The sequence below is a fragment of the Marmota marmota genome, unplaced genomic scaffold (assembly GCF_001458135.2).
Source record: "Marmota marmota marmota unplaced genomic scaffold, marMar, whole genome shotgun sequence".
In the NCBI taxonomy this organism is placed as follows: domain Eukaryota; kingdom Metazoa; phylum Chordata; class Mammalia; order Rodentia; family Sciuridae; genus Marmota; species Marmota marmota.
This window is the reverse complement of record NW_026000016.1, coordinates 22,672,867-22,699,027: the sequence shown is the minus strand read 5'-3', so window position 1 is coordinate 22,699,027 and position 26,161 is coordinate 22,672,867. Positions and strand designations below refer to the sequence as shown.

The 26,161-nt window shown below is 46.0% G+C and overlaps 2 protein-coding genes across 3 annotated transcripts; both read right to left on the bottom strand.

The window, feature by feature from the left end:
- Positions 1 to 8,725: 8,725 nt before the first annotated feature.
- Pycr2 (pyrroline-5-carboxylate reductase 2) lies at positions 8,726 to 13,594 on the bottom strand. 2 transcript variants are annotated; one of them, XM_015483587.2, is made up of 8 exons: positions 13,554 to 13,594; positions 13,311 to 13,436; positions 12,950 to 13,020; positions 11,325 to 11,504; positions 10,997 to 11,218; positions 10,692 to 10,784; positions 10,344 to 10,507; positions 8,726 to 9,286 (listed from the first exon to the last, which is right to left on the bottom strand). In XM_015483587.2, exons 2-8 carry the CDS (start codon positions 13,375 to 13,377, stop codon positions 9,121 to 9,123), a joined length of 963 nt encoding a protein of 320 aa, XP_015339073.1. In that variant the 5' UTR covers positions 13,378 to 13,436; positions 13,554 to 13,594; the 3' UTR covers positions 8,726 to 9,120. The 2 variants fall into 2 exon arrangements, with proteins under 2 accessions (XP_015339073.1, XP_048665256.1); XM_048809299.1 differs by lacking the exons at positions 13,311 to 13,436; positions 13,554 to 13,594 and adding an exon at positions 11,753 to 12,019 and having other exon boundaries at positions 12,950 to 12,966.
- A 7,484-nt stretch (positions 13,595 to 21,078) lies between these two features.
- LOC107140358 (left-right determination factor 2-like) lies at positions 21,079 to 25,626 on the bottom strand. The gene is made up of 4 exons (XM_015483370.2): positions 25,377 to 25,626; positions 24,226 to 24,472; positions 23,758 to 24,000; positions 21,079 to 22,291 (listed from the first exon to the last, which is right to left on the bottom strand). Exons 1-4 carry the CDS (start codon positions 25,624 to 25,626, stop codon positions 21,928 to 21,930), a joined length of 1,104 nt encoding a protein of 367 aa, XP_015338856.1. The 3' UTR covers positions 21,079 to 21,927.
- Between the last annotated feature and the right edge of the window lie 535 nt (positions 25,627 to 26,161).

Here is a 26,161-nt window from a genome sequence, read left to right as displayed (position 1 = left end):
GAGGCCTTCACCTTGGTCTGACACCAGTCTGACTGACTGCTACTCTTGCAGATGGAGGTGGCCATTCAGCCTCATCCTTATCCTGAGCATGCCCCCAGATTCTGGGTCCAGGCTCTACTCACCCTGTCCCTTCCCACCTGGATGGCCTGAGGTGCCCTCATTTGCCGACCCCAGACCCTCTATTCTGCTCTTATCCTACGAGCTCCCCTCTGCTTTCCCAATCCTCTCTGTCCTTCCCTACTTATCTTTGAATATTAAAAATCCTCAGATTCTGCTTGTCTTGGGCTAAATCTTGTCTGCCCCAAATTCATATGTTGAAGCCCTAACCCCCAGCCCCTCAGATGTCACTATTTGGACATAGGCCTTTAAAGATATTAATTAAATTCAAATGAGGGGGAGGGGAGGGGGGATAGTAGAGGATAGGAAAGGTAGCAGAATACAACAGTTACTAATATGGCATTATGTAAAAATGTGGATGTGTAACCGATGTGATTCTGCAATCTGTATTTGGGGTAAAAATGGGAGTTCATAACCCACTTGAATCTAATGTATGAAATATGATATGTCAAGAGCTTTGTAATGTTTTGAACAACCAATAAAAATAAATAAATAAATAAAAATTCAAATGAGGTCATGAGGGTGGTCCCTCATCTAATATGGCTAGTGTTCTTTCTTTTTCTTTCTTTCTTTCTTTCTTTTTTTTTTTTTTTTTTTTGTACCAGGGTTTGAATCCAGGGGCACTTAACCCCTAAGCTACATTCCCAACCCTTTTCATATTTTATTTAGAGACAGTCTTACTAAGTTGCTGAGGCTGACTTTGAACTTGCCATCCTTCTGCCTCAGCCTCCTGAGCCACTAAGATTACAGGTGGGTGCCACCATGCCTGGCTGGATGGTATCCTTTTGAAGAGATCAGGACACAAACACATATGGAAACCATATGTAAAGCCAGAAGAAAGGACCCAGAAGAAACCAACCCTGCCAAAAGCTTGATGTCAGACTTCCAGAGTCCAGAACCATGAAACCATATGTTTCTGTTGCTTAAGACCCCCAGTCTGAGAATCTTTGTTACAGCAGGAATCCACTCTAGTGGTTAACACATCGCTCTTTGTCACACAGATGTGCCCTGGCTTCAATCCTACCATTATGAGCCCCCTTCTGAGCCCATCTGAGCCCCCTGCCTCTTGTGAGGCTGTCTCCACCTCACCCCAAGTGGAACCCTGGATGATGGCATGTGGTGAATGCAGGCTCTGACCATCGCTCCTCACTATGGCCCTGGGCAAACTAGCGAGCCTCAGTCTCCTCATTTGTAAACTTGGGATGAAAACATCTACTTGACAGGATTGTTAGAGAGGATCATGGAAGATGGTGTAAAGGGCCCAGACTTAGTTGGACATATACCAGGCATGCCACCAATAGAAGTTGTTATTTTTATTGCTTTTTTTCCCTCAAACCTGATCTTCCAGTATGTATCCCCTGCATTTAAAAAAGTAAAATGGAGTCGTGGAGTCAGAGGTTTGCTTGGTCCAGTTTCCACACCTGCTTCTCCCTCAGCTGTCCCTACCCCATAGCTCAACAATCTCCATGAAGCACCTACTAAATGACAGTTATTGAGCTCTGGCTGAGCATACAATGGTGAACCCTGTAGACAGGAAGAGGTTTTGGCTTATCTGTGCATTAAACAAATTGGCTTTTAAACAATAAATTGCAATGGGAGCTGTGTTTTGTGAAACTTTTATGGGCGAGGCTATATGGGCAATGACCAAAAAGACTCCATTTTACCCTGAGACTCCATATCATGTCAGAAATGCTTCTCCGATGGGAAAGCCCCACCTCTGTACCCATTAATAGTTACCTAGCAAAACATACTTGGCAATGCAAACTAGCAATGTATAAGGCAAAGGAGGTGGTGTCGGTTGAGGTCCTTTGTATATGTAAAATTGTTCTCTTTACTTTCCCTTTTTCTTGGGCAATGTACCTTGTCAGAAATTGATTGTCTAGATGTTAGTAACCATTCTCTAACTTGTACTCAACTAGGGTAATTTTGACCCACTTCCTTCTGCTTACTTGCTGCTATGCCAACCTGGAAAATCCTGTGGGAAATACCAATGTACCCATTGCATTGTCTCGCTGACTGCCCAATTCAGTTTCTGTACCTGCTTGCTTGCAGCTACATCAACCCAGATGTGGTTTTTGCCTTTAAGTATCCTAAAATGCTCAGGCTTGGGGCTGTTCCTTGCAGAGACAGTTATGGGTCCTTCGGGGAGCAGTCGCTGGCTGGCCAGCTAAATAAAGACTCTTCAATTTGGACAAAACTGGGACTTGGTGTGTTTTCTGAGCAACCTGCCCCACAGCAAAACCAAGGGTCCTTAAACTTTGTGGATTACCCTCTTCCACTGGCTTCCCTCCTCTTTTACCCAGGTGGCTGCAAGACTCCAGTTATTGGTTTCCAATACTTCCAGAGTTTTCTTTCTTTAGCAAACATTAGGTCAGATCCCTGTTTTTTAAAAACCTCCTGTAGCTGCTCCTGCCTTCCAATGGGCCAAGTCCAGCATCTTCATGATCCAGCCTCTCCCGTCACCCAGTCACCTCCACACACATTCACTCTTCATTCCTCACTCCACCAGATGAAAGATTTTACCCACATTGGTCACAGTTTGCCAGCTGCACCTACACACAGACAGTGCCATCCCTGGGGGTCATTCTTAGACTCCTTACCCTGTACAACTTTTTTTCTAGCTGAAAAACTCCTTCTTATCTTTCCAGACCCCTACCAATACCACCTCCTTTGCCAAGCCTCTGAGGGCAGAGCCAGGCAGTGGCTCCCACATCTGGCTGAGGGGCAGATTCTCTTATGGAACTTTCAGAGATTCTGATTCTGCATTTTGGGGTGGGAGATGAGGGTCTGATGCACTTTGAAAAGAAGATAAGGTGAAAGTGTCTCTGGTGGAAGAAGAGGGGTGAGCAAAAACTGGAAACGTACAGGTAAAGGGGGGTCTGGGGTTTAGACGGAGGGAGCATTTTGAAAATGGAGGATAATAAGGTTAGAAATGGAGCTCAACAAATGCTTGCTTCCCTTAATTTCCCTTAATTAAAGAAAGTAGGTAGGGCTGGGGATGTGGTTCAGTGGAAGAACTCTTGCCTAGCATGCATGAGGCCCTGGGTTGTACCCCAAGTCCCCCAGCCAGTACCCCAAGTCGCCCAACCAGTACCCCAAGTCTGGAGCCAGCAGTGTTGCAGGGAACAAGGGCCATGGGCCCAGCCAGATCAAGGTCTTGACTGGTTCCTTTGAGGCCTGCCTCTGGGACCTGACAAGTTAGTCTCTCTGAGCCTCACATTCCTTAATGATGATATTAACACCAGCAACTTTAGGTTATTAGATCTCACTCCTGCCAGACATCAAGCCAAGTACTTTATCTCATTTAATTCTCAGCACCCCCCACCCCCAGGTGGGGACTCACCCTCAATTTACAGATAAGTTCCCACCCTCAATTTACAGATAAGTTCCTGGAGGCTCAGGAATTCACTCAAGGTCAAGGGTAGTAAGTGATCTGACTTTCAAAGTTGCTTCCTGAGAAAGACTGGTGTATATTGCGTCAGACAATCTATGAGAGTTCTGGGCACCATGGATACTTGATGGTGCTCTTGTCCCTGAGCTAGGTACTCAGGAAAACGGACCCAGGTCTGTGGACAGTCAGGAAAGTTGCCCTCCTGCTTTGCCTGCTGGAGACTGGGAGGGTAGCAGCAAAGGCTGCTGACAGGAAGCAGATAATTCATTCAGGAGCTTACCTCTCTGACCAGCACTAACAGACCTGGCACCTAGCCCAACTGTCTGATCTTTCTCCCAGGGCACAGGCTTCTGGAAATTTGTGGCGGCAGCCAGGTTCAGTGGTTGGCGCCTGGCGCCCCCTAGTGGCAAGAAAGTTTCTCCGTGGCCGCAAGGAAGCAGGTATCCACGGGGCTGGGCAGCAGTGATCCATCTAATCTTACCTCCTACTTCTGCTGGTCGCCTAAGTGGCATTTTTATGCTGTCCTCGAGAACTCGTCGTGAATTTAGTGGGGGAAAATTGGAAAGAGGATTTGGATCTGGACACTGAAGTTTTGTTGCTAGCTCCCCAGTTACCTTTGAAAAGCACATTGGGCTCTTCATGTGTGATATGGGGATACCAACCCCTGTCCTTACCTCCTAGAATCTTTGTGGGAATCCTAGTGGATGCAATGGATGACAGATTCTTGTCAACTCAAAAACTCTACTATTCAGTAAAGTATTGTGTTCCACCACTGAGCCAAACCCCCAGCCCTGGTGGGGAAGACAGGAGGGGAAGTGCTTTCATGCTGAGACAGCCTGGCAGGTGTTCCAAATGTATTTTGTGACCAGGTAATACCTTCACATGATTCCTAAAATCAATATAGTACCAAAAGAGATATAATGAAAAGTCTTGTTCCAGTCCTGCCCCAACATACCATATTCCTGAGCCCCACACCAGCACCCTGCTGAAGGAAGCCCCTTTTTATTGATTGGTTTATTACGTATCCTTCTAGAATTTTCTTATCCAATGTTGTACTTCCCATCACTTTTTAAATATATTTTATTTATTTTTATGTGGTGCGGAGGATCGAACCCAGTGCCTCACATGTGCTAGGCAGGTGCTCTACCACTGAGCCAAAACCCTACAGCCTCCCCTTCCCCCATTTCCTGTATAAGGTAGTATAATACCCACACTGCCTTGGACCTTGAAATGAAGTGCATTTCATCTTCAAAATGCTACTAATTTAACAGCCACAATATCCATTGTTTTCTCCCAGTGCTGGGGATTGAACCCAGGACCTCCTACATGTTGTTGAGCATGCGCTCTACCACTGAACTACACCCCAGCCCTCACAAAATCCACTTCTATGTTCTATCTATTTTATTGGTAAAAGTGGGGCACAGGTCAGGGCTTCGAGAGTTTTTTGATTAGATACACAAAAAGGCCTGAAATAGTGAGGGAAAGTGCAGCCAGGCACTTGGGCTCAGGAGACTCTCCAGCAGCTCTCTGGAGAGCGTTGCCTAGTAACAAACACGTTGGGATGCAGGGAGGTGTGTATGTGTTCCTGAATGGTATACAGAGTAGAGAGCCATGGGAAAAAAATGTTCAATCTTTTAACTACCTTCTCATGTCTGCTTATTATAACCAACAAATGATCTAAAATAAAATAAATAAGTCATGAGATCAGATGAAAAAAAAAATCATGAGAAGTCAACCTCAATCCCATGTCCCAAAGGAGCTATCAGTAAAAGATGGATGCAGAAGTTTTTATCCCTGCATACAGGAGATTAAAATGGATACTCTCCTGTAATATATAATACACAATGGATAAGGAAATGTTTTTCTGGGGCTCTGAGAGGAAGTCCACCATGAAATAGGGATGAAGGCTGCTCTAGACCTGCCTGCCTAGGAGTCCTGAGAGGAATCAAAGAGCTGGGAACAGAGAGTGGGCAGGGAGGGAACAGGTGGTCAGTCAGTGTTGGGCAAGTGGCATCTGCTACCTGTTATTAGGAATAGAAATCCTAGCATTTATTTTTTTCTTTTTTTTAATATATATTTTTTAGGTGTAGATGGACACAACACAATGCCTTTATTTTTATGTGGTGCTGAGAATCGATCCCCGGTCCCGCCCGTGCTAGGCAAGCATTCTACCGCTGAGCCACAATCCCAGCCCAGAAATCCTAGCATTTCTACTCACTGCCTCTTGTTCTTGAATTTGTCAAGGAAAACACAACTAGTCAAGCACTGGCTAGAACATGGCCTGGCTTTACTCATGGATAAGACAGGATACAATCAGTTTTGGTGGTGGGCATTGGTCCCTCATGGCTAGAGACTTCTTCCCAGCAGCCATCCAGGGCCCCTGGCCTGCACTCATCCCTCTATGCCACAGGAGGACCCTGCTCCCTCATCTCAGGGAACTGATATAGCAGTGGGTTGGCCATATGTCATACAATACATATACTTAACCAAAGAAATATACACAATAAGGCTTAAACAGGAATTGTGTTCCCACACAAGGTAACAAGTCCAGCTACAACTGTGAACACTCTGTCTTGCTAAGGAAATGTTCCAGGCCCAGAGCCCATTCTCATGTGACCAAGATGGGGTGAAAAGACAAAAACACTTCCTTACTCTCTTGGCCCTCTGCATGCTGCCTTCACTCCTTCCCACAGGTGCCACATCTCCTGTGTGTCCACATCTGTTTTTGGTTCTTGTGCAACTTTCAGTAGGGACAGTCTTACCAACTAGGCCACACCCTGGCCCCACAGGGCACTTACCACAGAGGAGCATTCAGCACATACTTAGCAGAAAGGCTCTGTTAGGCCCCAGTGCCAGCTCTCATAGGAGATATCCAGGGGGTTCCTGGTGGCTCAGGTTTCTAGTGGGACTGAGATAAGCTATAGAACCTCTGGCCTGACACATTGTAAGCTCCCTTGACCACCTCAGAGAGTTGCCACCCTGACTAGAATTAGCTATGTGAGGTGTGCAGCTGGGAGGGGAAGTCCTGGGTGCTTGTCAGCACCTCCAGGCAGAACTGAAGTCCTGGGGAGACCAAAAATGGTTCTCCCAAGGATGAAGCCCTCTCACCTCTCCCTGGAAAAGGACCAGGGCACCAGACAACTTCAGTCAAATTTGGCTTGGACGCTTCCACTCCCCACTATGTGCCAAGACATAAGCTGGCTTTAGTAGGTCCTCAGTAAATCTATGTTGGCAGATTTAAGCCAAGGAAGTGGGTGATCTTGCAGGGACTGAAGGAAAGGAAGATGAAGGGGACAAACTTCTGTCATCCTGGATAGCTTACCAGCAGGCCAGGTGCAGAGGACAGAATCTGGTATCAGATATGGACCTCAGTATGTAGAATCATACAGTAATTGTCATTTTTAAAAATTAATTAATGTATTTGAATTAGGTATAATTGTCCTTTGTAACTGGTTTCTTTCACCCATCCTTTCTTGAGTTTCTATATGTAGCATGTATCAGTACTTCCTATTGCCAAATGACATTTCATTGTACAGATTTTTTTTTTTTTTTTTGTACTGGGGATTAAACCTAGAACCACATCCCAGACCTTTTTATTGAGACAGAGTCTTGCTAAGTTGCTGAGACTCACTTCAAACTTGCCCCTCAGCCTCTTGAGTTGCTGAGATTATAGGTGTGTGCCACCATGCTTGGATTTCTTTTTCTACCTTTTAGCATTTTTCCCCCTAGTGCTGGGATCAAATCCAGGGCCTCATGCATGCGAAGAAAGTTTTCTACCACTGAGTGACACTTCCAACCCCTTTGGGCTATTATTAATAAAGCTGCCATGAATATTCATGTGCAAGTTTCTATAAAGACATTTTTTTAAAGAGAGAGAGAAGAGAGAGAGAATTTTGTAATATTTATTTTTCAGTTTTCAGTGGACACAACATCTTTATTTTTTTTTTGTGATGCTGAGGATCGAACCCAGCACCCCGCGCATGCCAGGCATGCGTGCTACCACTTGAGCCACATCCCCAGCCCAAGACATGTTTTTATTTCTATTGGTTTTATACCTCAGAGTGGAATTGATGGGTTCTCTGGTAGCTCTGTTTAATTGCGAGGAACTGTCAGACAGCTTTCCAAAGTGGCCACACCATTTCACAACCCTAACAGCAATAGACAAGGATTCTAATTACTCCACATCCTTCCCAACACGTTATTGCCATTTCCTATTTTCTTTTTGGCCACACTGTGAACTAAACCCAGGGCCTCATACATGCTAGGTAAGTGTTCTGCCACTGAGCTACATTCCTAACCTTTTTAATTTTGAGTCAGGGTCTCACAGAGTTTCCCAGGCTGGCCTCAAATTTGTCTCAGCCTCCTGAGCAATTCCAAGCTGATGGTAATTGCCAATGCTTGCACCTTTTCAAAAAAAAAAAAGGAAGCTTGTTCCTAGGAGCTCTTGCACAGGGCTCAGTATGTGAGCCACAGACAACAGGCTGTTAGCTGCAGGCTCAGTTTGGTTGTGTAGATGGTGTAACCAGCCCCAGCTTCTGGGAGACTAGTCAGTGGCTAAGAACAAAGGACCCACTGTTGACCAGCAGCACAACTAGGAGTAAGGAGCTTCTCCCCTGTAGGCCTCAGCATCTCCTATCAAGTGAAGAAAAGGAGTCCCTGCCTCAGAGGACAGTGGCAGGGATCACAGGCTTAGCATGGCTCCTGACCCACAACTCCCACAGCTTTCTCCTTTGTATCTGGGGCTGTTGCCCACACCCCACCTGGGCTACTGGTTCTTCTCTGCCATTAACTTTGCCCATTCTAGAACACAACATCTTGTCCCTGACCCTGGGAACAGGGCTGGAGTAATCATACTCGGATCCTTATTACTTCTCATCTGCAACTCTTGCTCTTGAACAGTACAGGCAGGATCTAGTAATGGCCTCACATTCTCTAGAACAAAATAAGACTAAGCAAAAGAAAAACAGGATAATATAAAATAAACTTTATTAAAGCACTTAGCACTGAATAACACTTTCTAAATGGCACATCTATGAAGCTATAGTTAAATATAAGCATTATCTAATACTACACACTTCTTTTTTAAAATTCTTTTTGTGATGCTGGGGATGGAATCCAGGGCCTCACCATTTCTGGTCAAATTCTCTACCACTGAACTACACCCAAGCTCCTAATACCACACACTTCTGATTAACTGTAATAATTTTAAATTGCTCATTTCCTTTCCATGTATCAATTCAGATGGGCCTTTCATGTTTTGTTTTTTTTTTCTTGCTTCTTTGTCTTGATATCAAACTCCAGAAGGACACCAACTGAAGTCCTCCCCAGACCTTCCCCCTCAGCTAAGCACTGACTCAGGGATCAGCCACTCTATGAGCAGAGGTGTACAGGGATGTATCTGGCTTCCAGCATTGACCACCACCCCTCAGAGCATCTTCCCCCATGGCACAGGAGAGGCAACTAGTGCAGCTTAGTCTGAATAGATCTAAGGAGTTTATCAGAGGGACCTGAAACCACCTGAGCTGGCCCCTCCTGCAGCTGGAGGAGGGAATAGGGGTCAAGACCCATCAGGCAAGAGCTCTGGGATCACAGACATGAAGGCAGATGATGCCTTAGTCCTTCTTGCCTCCCAGGGCTGGGCTTCTTGTCAGGAGCTTTCCTGGGCTGGAGGGGGTTTGTGTGGACACTGTGGAAGACTCCAGCTTCACTCTGTCTAGGAGGGTCTTCTTAACGGCAGCTGGAGAGATCTTTTCTTTGTCAGCCATGGACTGCAGCTCTCTGCAGACAAAATCCCAAAAGGGTTGAAAGAAGGCAATACATCTTAGAGCAAGAGCTTTATGAAATCTTCCCTATCCATAGAGCCTCAGACCCGAAATTTGATAAACCAAATATTAGAACCCTAAACCAAATGCTCCCCTCAGCCTCTTAGTATTTAACTAAGTAGGGGTTTGTCTTATTTACCTCATTTGATCCAAGCTAAACATAGCACTCCAGTGGTATCTATGACCATACGGGGAGGGAGAAAGTGTGAAAAATTACAGGGCTTAAGAATCACAGATGGGGCTGTGGTTGTGGCTCAGTAGTAGAGCACCTGCCTAGCATGTGTAAGGCACTGAGTTCGATTCTCAGCACCACATATAAATAAATGAATGAAATAAAGGTCCATCAACATCTTTAAAAAAATTAAAATAAAAGAGAGTCAGAAATGACTGGAGACTATCATGCTAAATGAAATAAGCCAATTCCAAAAAACCAAAGGCTGAATATTCTCTCTGATATGGGGATGCTAACACACAATAAGGGGTGAGTGAGGGAAGAATAGAAGTTCATTGGATTAGACAAAGGGCAAAGAAGGGAAGGGAGATGGAAATAGGAAAGACAGTAGAATGAATCAAAGGTATTCATATATGAATACATAACGAGTAAAACCCCAAGTCATGCACAACCACAAGATGGGGAGTTATATTCCATGTATGTATAATATGTCAAAATACATTCTACTGTCATTTATAACTAAAAAGAACTGACATTTTTTAAAAAGTCAGAGATGAAGCTGAATACTGCCTCCATCACTTATTAGCTGTTTGATCTTAAACTTTCCCATCTATAAATCAAAGTTAATCCCAGTTATCAAAACTGTGGTAAGAATTAAGTGAAGTGAGGCCTGTAGACACTTGGCTAAGTCTAATAAGTCATGGTCTAATAAGTGCATTCTGGCACTGCTGATGAGACCTAAGACAGAAGGACTGCAAGATGCAGTCCAGCCCAGCCCAGCCCTGTCCAGGGTAGGCTGGGAGTGGAGCGCCTGGGGCAGAGGACAACAAGACATACCCACCGTGTTCGGATACAGGAAGCTTCAACTGCATTGATAAGCAGAGAGCGGAAGCCCCCACTCTCTAGGAAGTGCAGGGCATGGATGGTAGCCCCGCCAGGGGAGCACACATTGTCCTTGAGCTGGCCTGGATGGTCCTCTGAATCCAGTAGCATCTTGGCAGCACCCTACAGCATGAAGGAACATGAGGGTAGGAAACTGCTGGTGTACGGTGGGACAGACCTCCCCACACCCACTATTCATGGCCAATCCCTATGCCAACTTCCAAACCAGCCCATCCCCAGCTCAGTGACCCATAAGAACCTCCGTTGCACACCCTGGTCCCAAATGTGCAGGGAAAAAGACACTGACCAGTAAGGCCTGGGCTCCTAATCGAACTGCGAGTCGCCGTGGCACACCCATCTTCACCCCACCATCTGCCAATGCATCCAGGGCCATGAACGCCTGTGGAGATACTCACTGAGCCCTGGGCAGCAGACACAAGGCCCTCCCCAGGGTCTATTTTTTGTGATGATTGGAACTAGCTCCAGTGGTCAGCTTTCTTCATCAGTCAGCCATGCCCAAGATGTAGGTACTGTCCCCCAGCCTGAGACTGCCTGCCAGCCCATTTAGCTGCCTAGGTTCCCTGAAGGTCGACTGAGCAGATAGGGCCTCACATAGGCAGGTCCACTGCCGCTAAGGCCCGTGATGGCATCGATCAGGTCCTCTTCCACCTCAGTGCAGAAGCCCACACTGCTCATGAGCTGCTCCAGGAGCTGCCCATCCTCCACCAGGGCGTGGGTGCCAGTGGCATATACTGTGGCACCCTCCCGCACCACCACAGGTGTGTTGGTCATGCAGCGAATCACTTTGGGGGCCTGCTGGAACGCCATCAGCTTCTGCAACAAGACAGAGGGCCATAATTCCCACCAGCACCCACCCTTCAGTTGCCATTCCCAGGCCACCCTTTCCTCACACAAAGGGCATCAGGAGTGAGACGGGTACCTTTTCCACAGAGCTGATGGTGACACCGGCTGCACAGGAGACCACAATATGCCTGGCCTGTACACTGGCCCCAATCTCATCCAGGACAAAGGGGATGATGTGTGGCTTCACAGCCAGGAACAGGACATCACTGTGCCTAACGGTCTCCTTGTTGCTGCGGGTTATGTTCACGCCCATCTTCTGTAAGAGGAGACAGCAAAGCTAATAGTGCTGGGGAGCCTGGCTAAATCCAAGCCCCCCAAGGAGAAGTGAAACCCTGCTAAGCCCACTCTGCCAGCTGCAGCCCTGAATTCCTTGCCCTGTCCCCTCAGGATTCCACCCCAAATGACATAATATTTTCCATTCTGCTACTAGACAAGTAAGCACAGGGGTTGGACATGCAAAGCTTCACCAAGGTAGCCAGGAAGTGGCTGTCCCCTCAACCTCACCAATCTTCTGGCATCCAAGGCACCCCCTTGCCAGGTGAGAATGCTCCATGGTGAAAAGTGTCACAGGCGAACGGGAAAAGTGAAATCTAGTCCCAGGGATTGGGAGCAGAGCTGGGTCAGGTCCTATTCCAACCCCAGCCACTTTGCACAGATTCACCAGATTGCACAGCCTCTACGTAGTGGTTCAGCGGTGGCTAGAAGACACTCATCACACAGACACTGCCGGACACCTGTCTTCTCAGCCATCCATTACCATGCTGCCAAGGTCTTGGAAGAAGACAGGCTATTATGCTTTGTGAGAGAGAAACTTCTAATTCCCCAGGTTCTTTGCTAACATGTTCATTCATGTCTTAGGACAGCAGCAAAGCGACTACTATAAATGAGGAAGGAGCGATTCACAGTCATTGCTTACTTTAAGATCACAGGACTAATTGATAAAGAAAAATAAGTCTTTCTTGGGCACCTACTATATGTATATATATGCACCCATGTATAATTACCTCAGTTAATCCTCTAACACCTGCCTCTAGCACTCAGGGTCTGGATTTGACCCCAAGTCTCCCAGCCTAGGGGCTCCCACTAAAACTGGGACAAAAGGACAGTCAGGGTAGATAACGAATTAATGAATTGGAAGATGGAGCTGATTCAAAAGGAAATAAAATGCTAATACCCCCTTCTCCAACCAGCTGCCAAAGTCACCTGCCTACAGGGGATTGTTCTTCCCAGCAAGGAGTGGTTAATGGATGTCCCTTGGGCAGCTCCTTTCCAGATCCTTGGTCACTGAACCTTTTGATCTCACAGGCAAGATAAGAGGAGGAAGGGGCATGAGCAGAAAGGAAACCTAAAATGTATAAAATTGGCAGGACACCCCAATTCCTAGGGGGCACCAGCTTTAGAACCCCTCCTCTCTGGAGGAGTCTCTCTCTCTCTCTCTCTTCTACCCCTCAAATAAAACTTTTTTCTTCTGCCTCGGTGCTTCTCGGTTGTTTAATCTTCAACACTGGGGAAAGGGGACCGATCCTGATTTTCAAGACTAGTTTCACCACTACCCTAAGCTGCTCCAGAGAAGATGGAAGGATTGAGATGTTCCTGGGAACCCAAAGACCAGAGGCTCAGGGGCAGCCTGACTCAGTTCATCTCAGGTTATTCTTTTCCTGAGTCTCCACCCTCCTCCCCACAGCCCTCCATCCCTCTTACCCTGAGCACAGACACCGTCGGCAGGTCCATTTCCGGGGAGCTGGCTATTATCTTGTGAGCCGACAAGATGCCTGCAGAAGACAAGACTTTTCAACGGAATCATTGTCCACCCGGTGGCCATGCTTTTCCTGGGATCAGATCACAACGCACAGCTGCTCTCACAGTGCTAGTCTCCGACACCAACTTAATCCCTTACCCGGATGGATATAAGATGACTCGCCGCTTAAAAACAGTCTCATCGACCCCATGATACGCAAATTCCCGCATTCATTCATTCATTCATTCATGCTGGTGGGATGAAGGGCGGTTCCCAGCCGAGTCCTCCCGGGAATGAATCCGCCTCCCGCCTCCACGCGCTCACCAGCGGCGGTAAAGCCCCGCGCCAGGGCACAGGTCAGCTGGCCAGCGCCGATAAAACCCACGCTCATGGTGGCTGGCTCCCGAGTCCCAGCGGCCGCCGCACAAACCCAGTAAGACCCAGATGACGCTGCTGACGGAAGAACAGGAGTAAGAAGCCGGATCCTGAGAGTTCCCGACAGTTTCCGGAACCAGATAGCCGCCGGGGCTGGCTCCTAGGCGGGACCCCGCGGGCCCCCTCACTCACACCGGAGGCGCTGGCAGAGGCCTTGCTGTAGGCCACGTGGCCCGGGAGGCCAATCCGCAGCTGGGAGCTCCGGGAGACCAATCCGCGGCCAGGATCGCAGGGATAGCCAATCCTCGGTCGTTCTGAGCCGTGTGCCCGCCCCCACCGGCGCTCTCAACCTCTGGTGCAGCTCCGGGGCTGGTCCTGTGCACATCCGGCGCAGCGACGTGAACTCGGAGTCTGCGGTCCCCGCGTGGTGTGGGACTCAGAACCGAGACCTCGCGGAGGCCTGGCCAATGTTGTTTCTGGCGCTGGCCGTCAGCCGTCCCTCATGACCAAGAGGGATCCTCCAGATTGCCGATTTTATATGAATGAGGCTCTCCTGGCGGGGCTCAGACCGGATGGTGCAAACCTGGGGGGCCCAGACCGAGCGCATCGGTGCCACCCGGGATTAGCGGGATCCGCTCTTCGAAACCCCTACTTTCTGCTGGCTCCCTCCCAGCCCAAGTTGTGTGGCAGCGGGGCAGCTGCGGTTTATTCGCTTGTACTTGCGTGGTTCCGCGTGAATTTTTTTTCTTGACTAGATCGCAAGCGGGACCAGTTCCTTTGTTGAGGAAATGATTGGCTCCCAGACTCCCCTTCTGCATTTGGGTGCCCCTCTCTCGTGGTCGCCCCTTGCGGGTTGTTTTGTTTTGTTTTGTTTTTTAACCCCTTTCCCCTGTGGCACCAGTGATTGAACCTAGGAGTGATTAACCACTGAGCCACACCTCCAAGAATCCCGTTTACAGCACCTCTAAGTCAGGAGCAAATACAACTTTTTTTTTAATTATTATTATTAGAAAAGCAATGCGTGTGTATTAATCAAAATTTCAAAAAATAAACCAGCCGTGGGAGCCCACACCTGTAATCCTAGCGACTGGGTAGGCTGAGGCAGAAATATCCCAAGTTTGAGACCAGCTATAGCAATTTAGTGACTTTCTTAGGCAGCTTAGTAAGGATAAAAAAAAATAAAGAAGGAAAGAAAAAGGTTTAGGGAATGTAGTTCAGTGGTAAAGAACCCCTGGATTGAGTTGAGTCTCCAGCATCCCCCGCCAAAAAAGAGAATGCTGCAAATGATGAAGTTTGTTTGTTTGTTTTTTAATAGCATAAAAGAGTAATATTTATGCAAGTGAGAAGAGAGAATTCCTGCAGGGCAAGAGGGGACTGAGAGGAGTTGCTGGACCTCACTCCTTTTTATGACTGAACAATATTCTATTATGTATGAGAAACAAATTTTCTTTATCCATTCAGGAAGAGGGGGTGAAATGGGAGGACTATAAGCATCTAAGAAGGAAGACCCCGTGTTGGTGATCTCCAATGCTGGCTTGTTCCCAGCCAGGTCAGACAACACAAGAGAGGGAGCAAGGAAAGCACTTGCTCCCCAAGTTTGAAAATGGAAACTGCTGATCAGAAACTGGTTATTGTGCTGGGGAATGTAGCTCAGTGGTAGAGCCCATGCTTAGCATGCAAGAGGCCCTTTGTTCAATTCCCCAGCACCTAAAAAGAAACTGGTTATTTTACAGTACTTGGAGTTCTATTATTTTGTTTTTGCAGTTCTAAGGATTGAACCCAGGGGTGCTCTATTACTGAGCTATATCCCCAGTCCTTTATTTTTTAAAATTTGATAACAGGGTCTTACTAAGTTGCCCAAGTTGGCCTTGAACTTGAGAGTCTCCTGCCTCAGCTTCCCAAATCGCTGGGATTATAGGAATGTGCCACCATGCCCAGCTTCATCTCCAAATTTCACATGTACACAGTTTTTCTTTCTTTCTTTCTTTCTTTCTTTCTTTCTTTCTTTCTTTCTTTCTTTCTTTCTTTCTTTCTTTCTTTCTTTCTTTCTCTCTCTCTCTCTCTCTCTCTCTCTCTCTCTCTCTCTCTCTCTCTTTCTTTCTCCCTCTTCTTTTCCCTCTTTTTCTTTCTTCCTCCTTCTCCCTCGTTTTCTTTCTCCTTCTCTGTTTTTCTGATGCTGGGAACCAAACCCAGGAGCTCCCACATGTTAGGTAGGCAGACATTCTATCACTGAGATACACCCACAGCCCATATATTCACAACTTTGTTATTTATTTTCATGAAAGGTAATCCCATTTCATGGGACTTAAGGGGCTTGCTGATGCTAAAGGCCTATTTCCTTGGTGCTATAACCTCTTCCATGGCTCCCAGGGAGATTATGACTGATGTCTGTTAAAGTTCTTTTGGGAATGAAATGATAGAGAGATGAGATGAGAGGAGAGGCTTGTAATCCTCATTCAGTCACTTGGGACACATTCTCAAGAAGGGCCCTAACCTGGCACTGCCGTGGACATATTCTCTCCCTGTATACAACTGTCTTCTCGGGTGCCTGCTCTACTGAACAAGACAGATGTGTCTGCCAGACAGCCAGGGTATTTCTATTCTCCCAGCCACTAGTCAAGCAGGTTCAACCATCCTGCAATTCCTTTCCTCCCTCCTCTCAGTTCTGGGTTCTCTCCCTCCAGCTGCCACAGACAAAGTGTGTGTGTTTATTTGTCCTGTTATTCACTCTCAGGCCCTCCCTTCTGGCTTAGCTCTAAAAACAGCTGGCCCGTCTCTTCTAAGAACTGAGATGATCCAGGCAATGGGGGTGAACCTGAGCTGTCCCCAGCTACACAGATGACAAATCCCTTGACACCCAGGTCCTTCCTGACCTAAGAACCTCTCTAGGAGGTTTTGCATACATTTTTGCACTTTTTTTTTTTCAGTACTGGGGATTGAACCCAGAAGTTCTTAACCACTGAGCTACATCTCTAGCTCTTTATGTTTTTTATTTTTTAAGACAGAGCCTCATTAAGTTGCTGAGACTGGCCTTGAACTTGAGATCCTCCTGCATTAGTCTTCCGTCTCTAGGATTACTGGCATGCACTTGGCTTTCATTTATTTTTGATTACACAAAAAATTCATATTTAAATATAGAAAAATTAGAAATTAGAACAAAGGTGAAAATGAACATTTGTCTTATTGTTTTTGTTTTCTGGGGTTTTTTGTTTTGTTTTGTTTTTGTAGTGCTGGGAATGGAACCCTGGGGCTCACACATGCTAGACAATTGCTCTGCCACTGAGCTACTTCCCCAGCCCACAAATGATGTCTTTAATCCCACCAATAAAGGAAAACCATTAATGATGCTTTGGGAGAATAACTCTCTACACTGCTTTTTTCCTATGCAGTCTGACACATCTTTAACTTGGTTTTACTTTTTGTTAGAACAACTCAACAAAATAAGATTCCATTTTACTGTTGGACATCATTGTTTCACACATGGATCAAACATATAAATAAGTAAACAGCAACATCATAGACAAAAAATAAAGGAATAAAATAAACCTTTTATCTTGATATTTTTTTAACCATCTCATATAAATCATCTACTAATAGCACACACATAAAAAGTTACTGGAATGTGGCTGGGGTTGTGGCTCAGCAGTAGAGCACTTGCCTAGCACGTGCAAGGCCCTGGGTTCGATCCTCAGTACCACATAAAAATAAATAAATAAAATAAAGGTATTGTGTCTTACTACAACTAAAAAAAAAAGTTACTGGAATGCTTGGAATAATTTTTTATTGTTTTTTTTCTTTTTCTTTCCCTCTCCTTTGAGATTATAATAAACATAGTCACACTACAAGTAAAGTCATAAGTAGGACAAAGAATGCCCCAATGACTGGTTGGGTCATTCAAGATCATTAAAAGTAGGTGACTCCTACAATATGTACAAAAATTTAAAGCATAAGTTAAAAAAATAGAAGAAACAAAAAAAGAAGAAAAAAAATGCAAAGCAAACCAGGCATGGTGATGCATGCCTGTAATCACGGCGATTTGGGAGGCTGAGGCAGGAGGATCACAAGGCCAACGTTGGCAACTTAAAAGCACCCTCAACAACTTAGCAAAACTATCTCAAAATAAAAAATAAAAAGAATTGTGGATATAGCTCAGTGATAAAGCACTCCTATGTTGAATGCCTAGTACCAAAAACATTTTTTTTTAAATTTTTTAAAAGTTTGGATGTAGTTCAGAGACAGAATGCTTCTGGGTTCAAACCTCATTACTGAAAAAAAAATACAAAGAAAATTTCCTTTCTAAGGTATTTTGAAGAAAAAAAAAAGCAGGTACGTGGAACTTCTGTTTTTTTTAATCCTTTCCTGTTGCAAATTCATGTTGTGGTTTTGGTTGGGTGATAGACAGCAGGTGCCATCTGTGGATGGTTCTGCCCTCTGGGCAAGAGGGCCTCTCTACTTGAAGGTGACTGTGTTTAGAGTCTGAGATAGGAGGCAGAGGGTGAATAGGTCACAGGTAGCCATTTTTTAAGGTTTTTTTAAAATATATATATTTTTTAGTTGTTGAAGGGCCTTTATGTATTTAATTATTTTATTTATATGCGGTGCTGAGAATCAAACCAGTGCCTCACATGTGCTAGGCAAGCGCTCTGCCACTAACCAACCAACACAGACCACTATTTTTAAGTTTTGCCGTCTAGTCATCCTCATTCATCTGCATCCTGGATCCACATTGTCGTCATCATCATCTTGTACTGTTTGTCCTTAGCAGCCTCAGCCTTCTCATCTTCATCTCCATCATCTTCCCCACCACGGCCCTCTTCTTCCTCCTCCTCCTCCCCACTTTCTTCCTCTTAATGTTCTACCTTATTGTCACCTCCTGCTCCCCATTTTCCTCAATAGCGTTCAGATTAGCTGGAGCATCTCTTCCAATCTCCACCTCCTCCACAGCTTCCTTCTTCTTTAAGTTCTTGGTGGCAATTTTCTTTTTCTTTTTTTTTTGGTACTGAGGATTAATCCCAGAGGCACTTTACCATTGAGCTACAACCCCTGTCCTTTTCTCTTTTCATTTTGAGACAGGTTCTCACTGAGTTAGCCAGGATGGCCTTGAACTTTTGATCCTCCTGCCTGAGCCTCCTTTTTAGCTAGGATTATAGGCCTGCACCTTGTTCCTGACTATGTACCACTTATAATGGGATCCGTCTCACTTTTGTGTTCTTTTCCTATTGTGGCTGTAATAATGCACCACATATTTAGCCTCTAAGACAAAATAATTTACTGTCACAATTTGTAGGTTAGAAGTCTCGGTAGGCTCAGCTGGTGTCTCTGTTGCAGGTTCCACAAAATCAAATAAAAATGTCAGCTGACTTGGACTCTTACCTGGAGGCTCTGGAAAAATTTTTGCCTCCAGACTCATTCAGGTGCTGGGAAAATTTAGTTCCATGCGGTTGTAGGAATCAGGTCTTTTTTCCTTGCTTGCTATCAGCCCAGAGCCCTCAGTCCTCCTAGAGGCCACTCATATTCCCAAGATCATGGTCCCTTTCATGTTCAATCCAACAATGGTAGGCTGAGTCTTTCTCATGTTTCAAATATCTTTGACCTCTCCCTTCTATCTCATCTCTCCTGCTTCTAGCCAGAGAACATTTTCTGATTTTAAAGGGCTCATGTGATTAGATTCAGTACACCTGGATAATCCATAATAATCTCCCTATTTTAATATTTGTGATCTTGATTACATCTGCAAAGTCCCTTTTGCCATGTAACATAACATATTCACCAGTTCTAAGGATTACGGTATGGATGTCTTTAGAGAGAAGCTTCTGTCTACCACACTGTCTCCCTGAGCTAATGAGCACATCTTTATTTACATTGAAATGAAGCCATCTCCTGTATTTTTTTTAATATTTATTTTTTAGTTTTCGGTGGACACAACAACATCTTTGTTTGTATGTGGTGCTGAGGATCGAACCGGGGCCGCACGCATGCTAGGCGAGCGCACTACCACTTGAGCCACATCCCCAGCCAAATCTCTCCTGTATTTTTAAAATGAATTATTTTGGTACTGGGAATTAAACCCTGGGGTACTCTACCACTGAGCTACACCCACAATCCTTTTAATTTTTTTTTTTTGAGACAGGGTCTTACTATGTTGCTGAGGGTATTGCTAATTTGCCAAGGCTGGTCTCAAACTTGTGATCCTCCTGCCTCATTCAAGCTGGCATGAGCAGGTCCATCCTTAACACTGATTATATGTTACTGGCTGGGAGACCATAGACTTCAGAGCCACAGATGCATCACTGAATAACAGGTAGAATTCTTTACAAAATAATCATATCCCTCTTACAGACAAAGCAACCATTGCCATATGGTACTTACAACGCCCACATATAAAGGCTTCATTCTGATATCTTATGGAGATGATCTAGCCATTGATAAATCAGAGCCAACTGTTCTTCCCCTACTTTCTATAATACTCTTGCCATGTCCTCAAATCCTGGCTGTCCTCAGAAAATTTTTTTTTCTTCTACTATTCAGTTGATATTTATTAGCTTTGTGGTAAGATATAGTCCATGAACTTAAAGTATAACTTTCTCCATAGTTGGGCATAAGAAAACCCCAGTGAATGAGAAAGGTAAATTTAGGGAAAATGCCAGATATGACAGCTTCCAAATGATATTTGAACCCAATGTCTGTGTCATCAGTAAAGCCGACTTATTGGGAACTGGAGTGGGAATGAGTATATAACCCATTCTATGGAGTGGAAATTCAACAGATTTGCATTGCTTTGGCCTCAGTTTCTATATCTGAAAACGGGAATAAGAATACTTAATTCAAAGAATAGCTGCAAAAATTTAAGTGATTTAATATATGTGACATAGCCTGGATCCCTGGTTCTTCATGAATGCTCAATAAATATAAGCTTGCTTACCTCAACACTACACCCCACTGGACCCCATAACCATCTTTGCAGAGTTTAAAGTGCTTTACAAAAAGAAGGACTAGGGCTGGGGTTGTGGCTCAGTGGCAGAGCACTTGCCTTGCACTTGTGAGGCACTGGGTTTGATCCTCAGCACCAGAGAAAAATAAATAACAAAATTAAGATATTGTGTCCATGTATAACTAGGAAGAATTTTTTTAAAAAAGAAGAAATATATGATATTCACAATACTATTTTTGAAATGAGATTTGTGTGGGAAAATATAAAAATCATAAATGAAAGCCTAAACTAACTTTAGTTATTATAGTCTTCAATGCCCCTAGAAGTTGAGAGAGTCCTTGGCCACCCCCTTTCTTTAATGATTGAGAGCAATCATTACATTGCTCTCCTTCCCTCATATTCACTTCCTTCTCTCTTTTTTCTTTTTTTATAGCTAAATCTTTTTTAAAATTTTTTGTTCATATCATACATTTGAATCAGATGGGATATAATTTCTCATTTTTCTGAGTAGGCAGAATCATATTGGTCGTGCAGTCACATAAATACACACAGTAATAATATCTATTTCATTTGACTATCCTTCCTATCTCCCCAACCCCTCCCCTCCCCTCCCATCACTTCTCTCTACCTAATCTAAGGTAATGCTATTCTTTTTTTTTCTTTTTTTCTCACATATTCATACATGTGTTTTGTATAACGATGAGGGTCTGCTTCCACTTCCTTCTCTCTTAAAGAAAGAGTAGAGTACTAGAAATTAAATATAGAGACATAGAGTGAAACATCACTTTCATTTTATTTCTTCATATTATCTACATTTAATTTTGCTAAATATAAGAACAGCAATATGTAAATACATGTGGTCTCTGGTGATAAGTTCTCTAAAACAGTGGGGGATCACCTAAATACACACAGGCAATGTCTGTGGAGTAGAAGATAGTGTGAGGGACTATCAGATCCCTGGGGCAAAGAAGTCTGAGAGCTGAAGCCCACTCCTCCTTTTTAAGAGGACACAGGAACCCAAAGTCTTCTGCATTTGCTGGAGGTCCCAGCTTGTAGCCCCATCAGAATCAAAAATCAGGGGTCCTAATTCCCTGTCTACAGCCCCTTGCCTGAAACCCTTCATCCTCCCTCCTTCATCACCCTCTCAGGGAAACAGGGACCTAGGTACCTTTACAAAAATAGGTCAGTATTTAGGGGAAAAGGAGTTGTTTTTCAGCTACCTCCTTGTGCAGGAGAAACAGGGATTTTTAAATTGTTCTAATTCATCAGGTATTTTAGAGTAAATCAGTTCTATTTCCCCAGCTCTCATTATAGGGTTTATTCCCTACTCAGTTGAGAATTTTCCAGGGAATAGAAACTTTGAGCTGACAATCTGTTCATTGCTCAGCCACATCCTCTACTAAGTAGGCCAGGGTCTCCTACTGGAATACAGCATCTGGAACTGCATTATTTATTCATGTAAGTGCTTAGGATGGGTGATAGACAAGAAGGACAGGAACTGGAAGAACATAGGGCAAAGATAACATGGAGGCACTAAACTGGGACAAGGGTAGATTGCTAAGCGTAAAATTAAGATCTACGTTAAGACCTGCTTCTGCAGAGGCCTCAAGTGGCTATACTGCTATACTCAAGAGCCTATGGCTGGAGGCCCCTTGATACAGGAGCCCCATCTGAGACACAGCTGCACTCCTGCACCCTCATGTTGGGCAGGCTGACCACCTGGAGCCTGGTCCTGCTTCCTTCTTTGACGTTCACAATCACGGGCAGTGAGGTTGTTTCTGAGGCGATGCACTGTCTTGGTCCGAGAAATGGCCACTTGTTGGCCAGGCGCTCTGGGAGCTGCAGACAGCTGCCTGCACACTCATAGACCAAGAAGCCAGGGGGCTCCACGACCCAGTTGTCAGCCCACTTTGTCTTCTCAAGGTCCAAGTATGCCTGCCTGCGGCAGCAGCGGGTACCCTCGGTCACTGGTGCCTCAGGGTCACAATTGCCTTGAGCTCTGTGGGGGCAAGGAGAGATAGGGTCAGAGGTCAGCCGAAGGGCCGAGATAAGGAGGTCCAGTGGGCAGCTTAGTGGAGAATCTGAAAGGAGATTTAAATCCATCTTTTATTACATTAAAAAAAAACTTGGTACTTGTAATAGAAGACAAATGAATAAACATTCAGAATATAAAGTGACCTACTATTTATTAATAGTCTCCTAATATGCTAGACATTGACCTAGGTATGCCATGTGTATTATCAGGTGATACCTACATTTCATCCAAATGAAACTTGGAGAGGGTTTTCCTATTACACTTGAGAACAATGAAGCCCAAAGATGTTCAGTGGAGGACAAGCCAGAGGACATGAAGCCAGTGGAAGGCAGAACTAGATGGAACTTCAACTGTCTGATTCCAAAGGGCTTGGTCTTAACTACTATATAGTCATCCTCAATATAGAGTATCCATGAGGGATTAGTTCCAGGACCCCCTTGGCTACCCAAATCTGCACTGCTCAAGTCCCTTGTATAAAATATGGTAGAATTTGTATACTATGCATATCTTCCCATATACTTAAGATCATGTCTGGATTACTTATCATACTTAATACAATGTAGATGTTTTGTACATAGTTGTTACACTGCATTGTCTGGGGAATAATGACAAGAAAAAAAGGCTCTTCGTGTTCAGTAAGATGAGGGTTTTTCCCCTAAATATTTTTGATCTGTGATTGGTTGAATCCACAGATGTGAAAGCCACGGATCCAGAAAGCTGACTATACTATGCTGCCCTTGTCTGCTCCAAATAGCTAAACTGTCCCATGAGAAAAAGAATTCAGCCTTGCTAACAGCTAGAGTTAATATTTTTCAAAGACTAATCATGATGGCAAAAGTGAAAATAGATGATTATAATAATGTGTATGATTCAGTGGCATCATTTTTCAACAAAATGTTTTCATAAGTCAGGTGCCATGGCCCATGCCTGTTATCCCAGCCACTGAGGAGGTTGAGGGTGGAGAATCACAAATTTGAGACCTCAGAGACTTAGAGAGACCCTCAGCAACTTAGCAATACTCTGTCTTAAATATAAATAAAAAAGACTGGGAGTGGGGCTGGGGGTGTGGCTGAGTGGTAAAGCACTTGATAGCATGTGTGAGGCACTGGATTCGATTCTCAGCACCACATATAAATAAGTAAATAAAACAAAGGTCCATCAACAACTAATAAAAATATTGGGGGAAAAAAAAGACTGGAGTGTAGCTCAGTCATAAACCTCCCCTGAGTTCAATCCCCAGAATGAATGAATAAGTAAGTAAATAAATAAATAAACGTTTGAATAATACAATTTCTATCGTTAGAAACTCCAACATATAGGAATCGGTCTTATCCTGGGTAGTCTGCACAGCCGCCCCCTAGCCAGTCCCTGAGATGGTAGGCCCGGACCACGCCATCTGCTGTGTCCCTGGCCTCCCAGCCGCAGCATACCCATAGTCCTTGAGGTCCAGCGTGTGCAACTCCAGCTGAGGCTCCCTCTGCTCAGCGCCCTGTGCCCCCTGCGCGGAGAAGCGGACCAACTTGTGGGCGTCCGAGGCCCCGGGGCCCAGATGCTCCCTCAGCACGGACACCTTCAGCATCAGGGGCTGCCGGGGCCGTCTCAGCTGCTGCCAGAAGTTCACAGCCTCGGTCACATCAAAGGTCTTCCAGCCGCCCTTGTGGATGGACACCAGCCTGAAACAGAGAACCGCGTGAGGGGTGGGATCCTGGGAGGAAACTACCCCGCCCCGCCCCGCCTCCATCCCTTGGCCCCGCCCCGCCTCCATCCCTTGGCCCCGCCCCGCCTCCATCCCTTGGCCCCGCCCCTTTTGCGCCCCTTTCTCGCGCTCAACCAAGCAGCCTCCTCCCTACTCCATCCCCTACTCCATTCCCCCAGCACACAGCAGCCAGGATCCACACCTGGAGTCTATGAGGGAGGTGCGGTTAGAGCCATTGTCGCGGACACGCAGCCACTCAATGGTGATCCGGGCCCGGTGGCCACGCGTGGACGGCTTCTCTTGCTTGCGGAGCGTGGCCCTGGGGACAGGCTCCTGGAAGATCCGCAGTACAGCCTGCACCAGTTCGCTGTTGGGTGGCAGTCGTCCCTCCATGCCAAACACCAGCAGCTGCGTGGAGGCCTCGGACACCAAGAACTTGCCCACCATCTCTGGCGACAAGAGCAGGGTCAGCATAGCCTCTCAGTACACCAGGGGAGTTCTGAAGGTGGCAAGGCCATTGAGCAGGCTGCCAGGCCAGGAGAGACCAGCCCCTGTTCTGTGTTTCTGGGGCAAACCCAGTTACCTAAAAATCTCCCTTGAGTCTGGGACTCCCTTAATAACGATTTCCACCAGCAGGAAGAGGCCTCTCTGGGACTCTTGGATAACTCCAACATATGGAAAATCAAATATCAGCACCTGCGGTGTCCGGCATTGGATGTAGCTTGGGCCCTTAGCAGATGGTTCCAGCTCTGAGGCAATAGGCTGCACTAAGATGGAGGTGCAGCTGCATCTCTGACAGCTGGACACTCTGCTGTCACACTTCAATATTCCCAACTACCCACAGCCACTCACTCACTTCATTGTTCACCATGCTGGGAGGGAGACAGATGAGAAACAGTCATCCACTGTTCCAGGTAGCAAATGGTTGAAAGAGGTTTTTAAGGAAATTTGTTCCAGATCACCCTCAGATCAGGGTGGCAATGTGGAAACAGAGAAGTCTTGCCTGTAACCTAGTTCCCTGGGGGAACCTGGTTCTAGCCATACCCACCCAAGCCCAGTAGCTCTCTATCTCCTCCTCTTCTCTGGGGCCTGGGCTTTGCCAGCAGGTCCAGCCTGGCACACCTCCTCCTGGCCCTGAGAGATCTATCAATGCACAGCCAAAGCCCAGGGACCCAGATCCACCCACCCTCACAGGCCCATGGTCCCTCCTCACTGCCCCTTAACCATAAGCACCACATGGTCTCTCCACAGAGCCTCACAAAGCAGGGGCCTCTTGACACTACCAGAATGGTTAAGGGCAGTCTGTCTGTCCCTCCCCACTAAGGATCAAGATGCAGAAGGTGGAGGACTCACCTCGGAAGCTCTGGCTGAATCTCTTCTCACGGGAGCGGTCCCCATGGCTACGCTGCATCAGGGATACATACTGGGCCTGCACATCAGGAGGCATGGTCAGCTCCTCCACATCGGCCCTGTCCATGGTGGGTGCTTCGCTGAGCTGCAGCTGCTGCAGCAGGCTGTCCAGGACCTGTTCCTCAGTCAAGGCCTCCCCAGGGCCCACTAGTGGCATCACCCAGAGTGCCAAGCAGAGCCACAGGGACCACATGGTACAGTTCAGGACGGTAGATGTGTCCCCAAGAAGGCTGTTGGAGGATCTTGGGCCTGGCTGGGTCTGCTGAGAACTAGGGCTGGCCAGCTTTATAGCCAGCCCTGGGTGAAGAGGGAGGGGCATAGGTCACACCCCTTGGACCTCCTGGGAGCTCAGCAGCCAGACAGGCTCTTGAGTCCCAGGGAGCAGGCTGTCCAGAAAGGGCACAAAAGACTGTCTGGATGCCTGGAGTTTCTACCTATACTGCCTTGACAGCTCCCAATATTGAATTTCCCTAACATATCCCAATCTTGTTTTATGAAAAAGCAAGATTGTTTTGTGAACAAGTGAGTCCTATTAGCCACTTTTAAATCTCTTCCTAAAAGACATTATGGGTTTAGATTTGTCCCAGAAGGAGGGAGGGAAAGTGTTCTGTAGTCCTGCTGGTCTTGGCCTCTTTCATGATGCCCCTTGAGTCAAAGGAATCTCCCTCTATCTTTTAGCCCTTGCAATCCCCTCCTGCTCCATGCCATGTGTCTTTCAAGGTTCTGTC

What these genes read in the sequence shown, in the direction of transcription:
- Pycr2 (XM_015483587.2), bottom strand. Translation starts at nt 13,377, where the DNA reads ATGAGCGTGGGTTTTATCGGCGCTGGCCAGCTGACCTGTGCCCTGGCG. An exon ending in CCATCAGCTCTGTGGAAAAG is followed by an intron (nt 11,219 to 11,324) that starts GTACCCGTCTCA and finishes GTCTTGTTGCAG; the next exon opens with AAGCTGATGGCGTTCCAGCA. An exon ending in GCTTCCTGTATCCGAACACG is followed by an intron (nt 9,287 to 10,343) that starts GTGGGTATGTCT and finishes TTTTGTCTGCAG; the next exon opens with AGAGCTGCAGTCCATGGCTG.
- LOC107140358 (XM_015483370.2), bottom strand. Translation starts at nt 25,626, where the DNA reads ATGTGGTCCCTGTGGCTCTGCTTGGCACTCTGGGTGATGCCACTAGTG. An exon ending in ATTCAGCCAGAGCTTCCGAG is followed by an intron (nt 24,473 to 25,376) that starts GTGAGTCCTCCA and finishes TCTTGTCGCCAG; the next exon opens with AGATGGTGGGCAAGTTCTTG. An exon ending in ACCTCCCTCATAGACTCCAG is followed by an intron (nt 24,001 to 24,225) that starts GTGTGGATCCTG and finishes TCTCTGTTTCAG; the next exon opens with GCTGGTGTCCATCCACAAGG.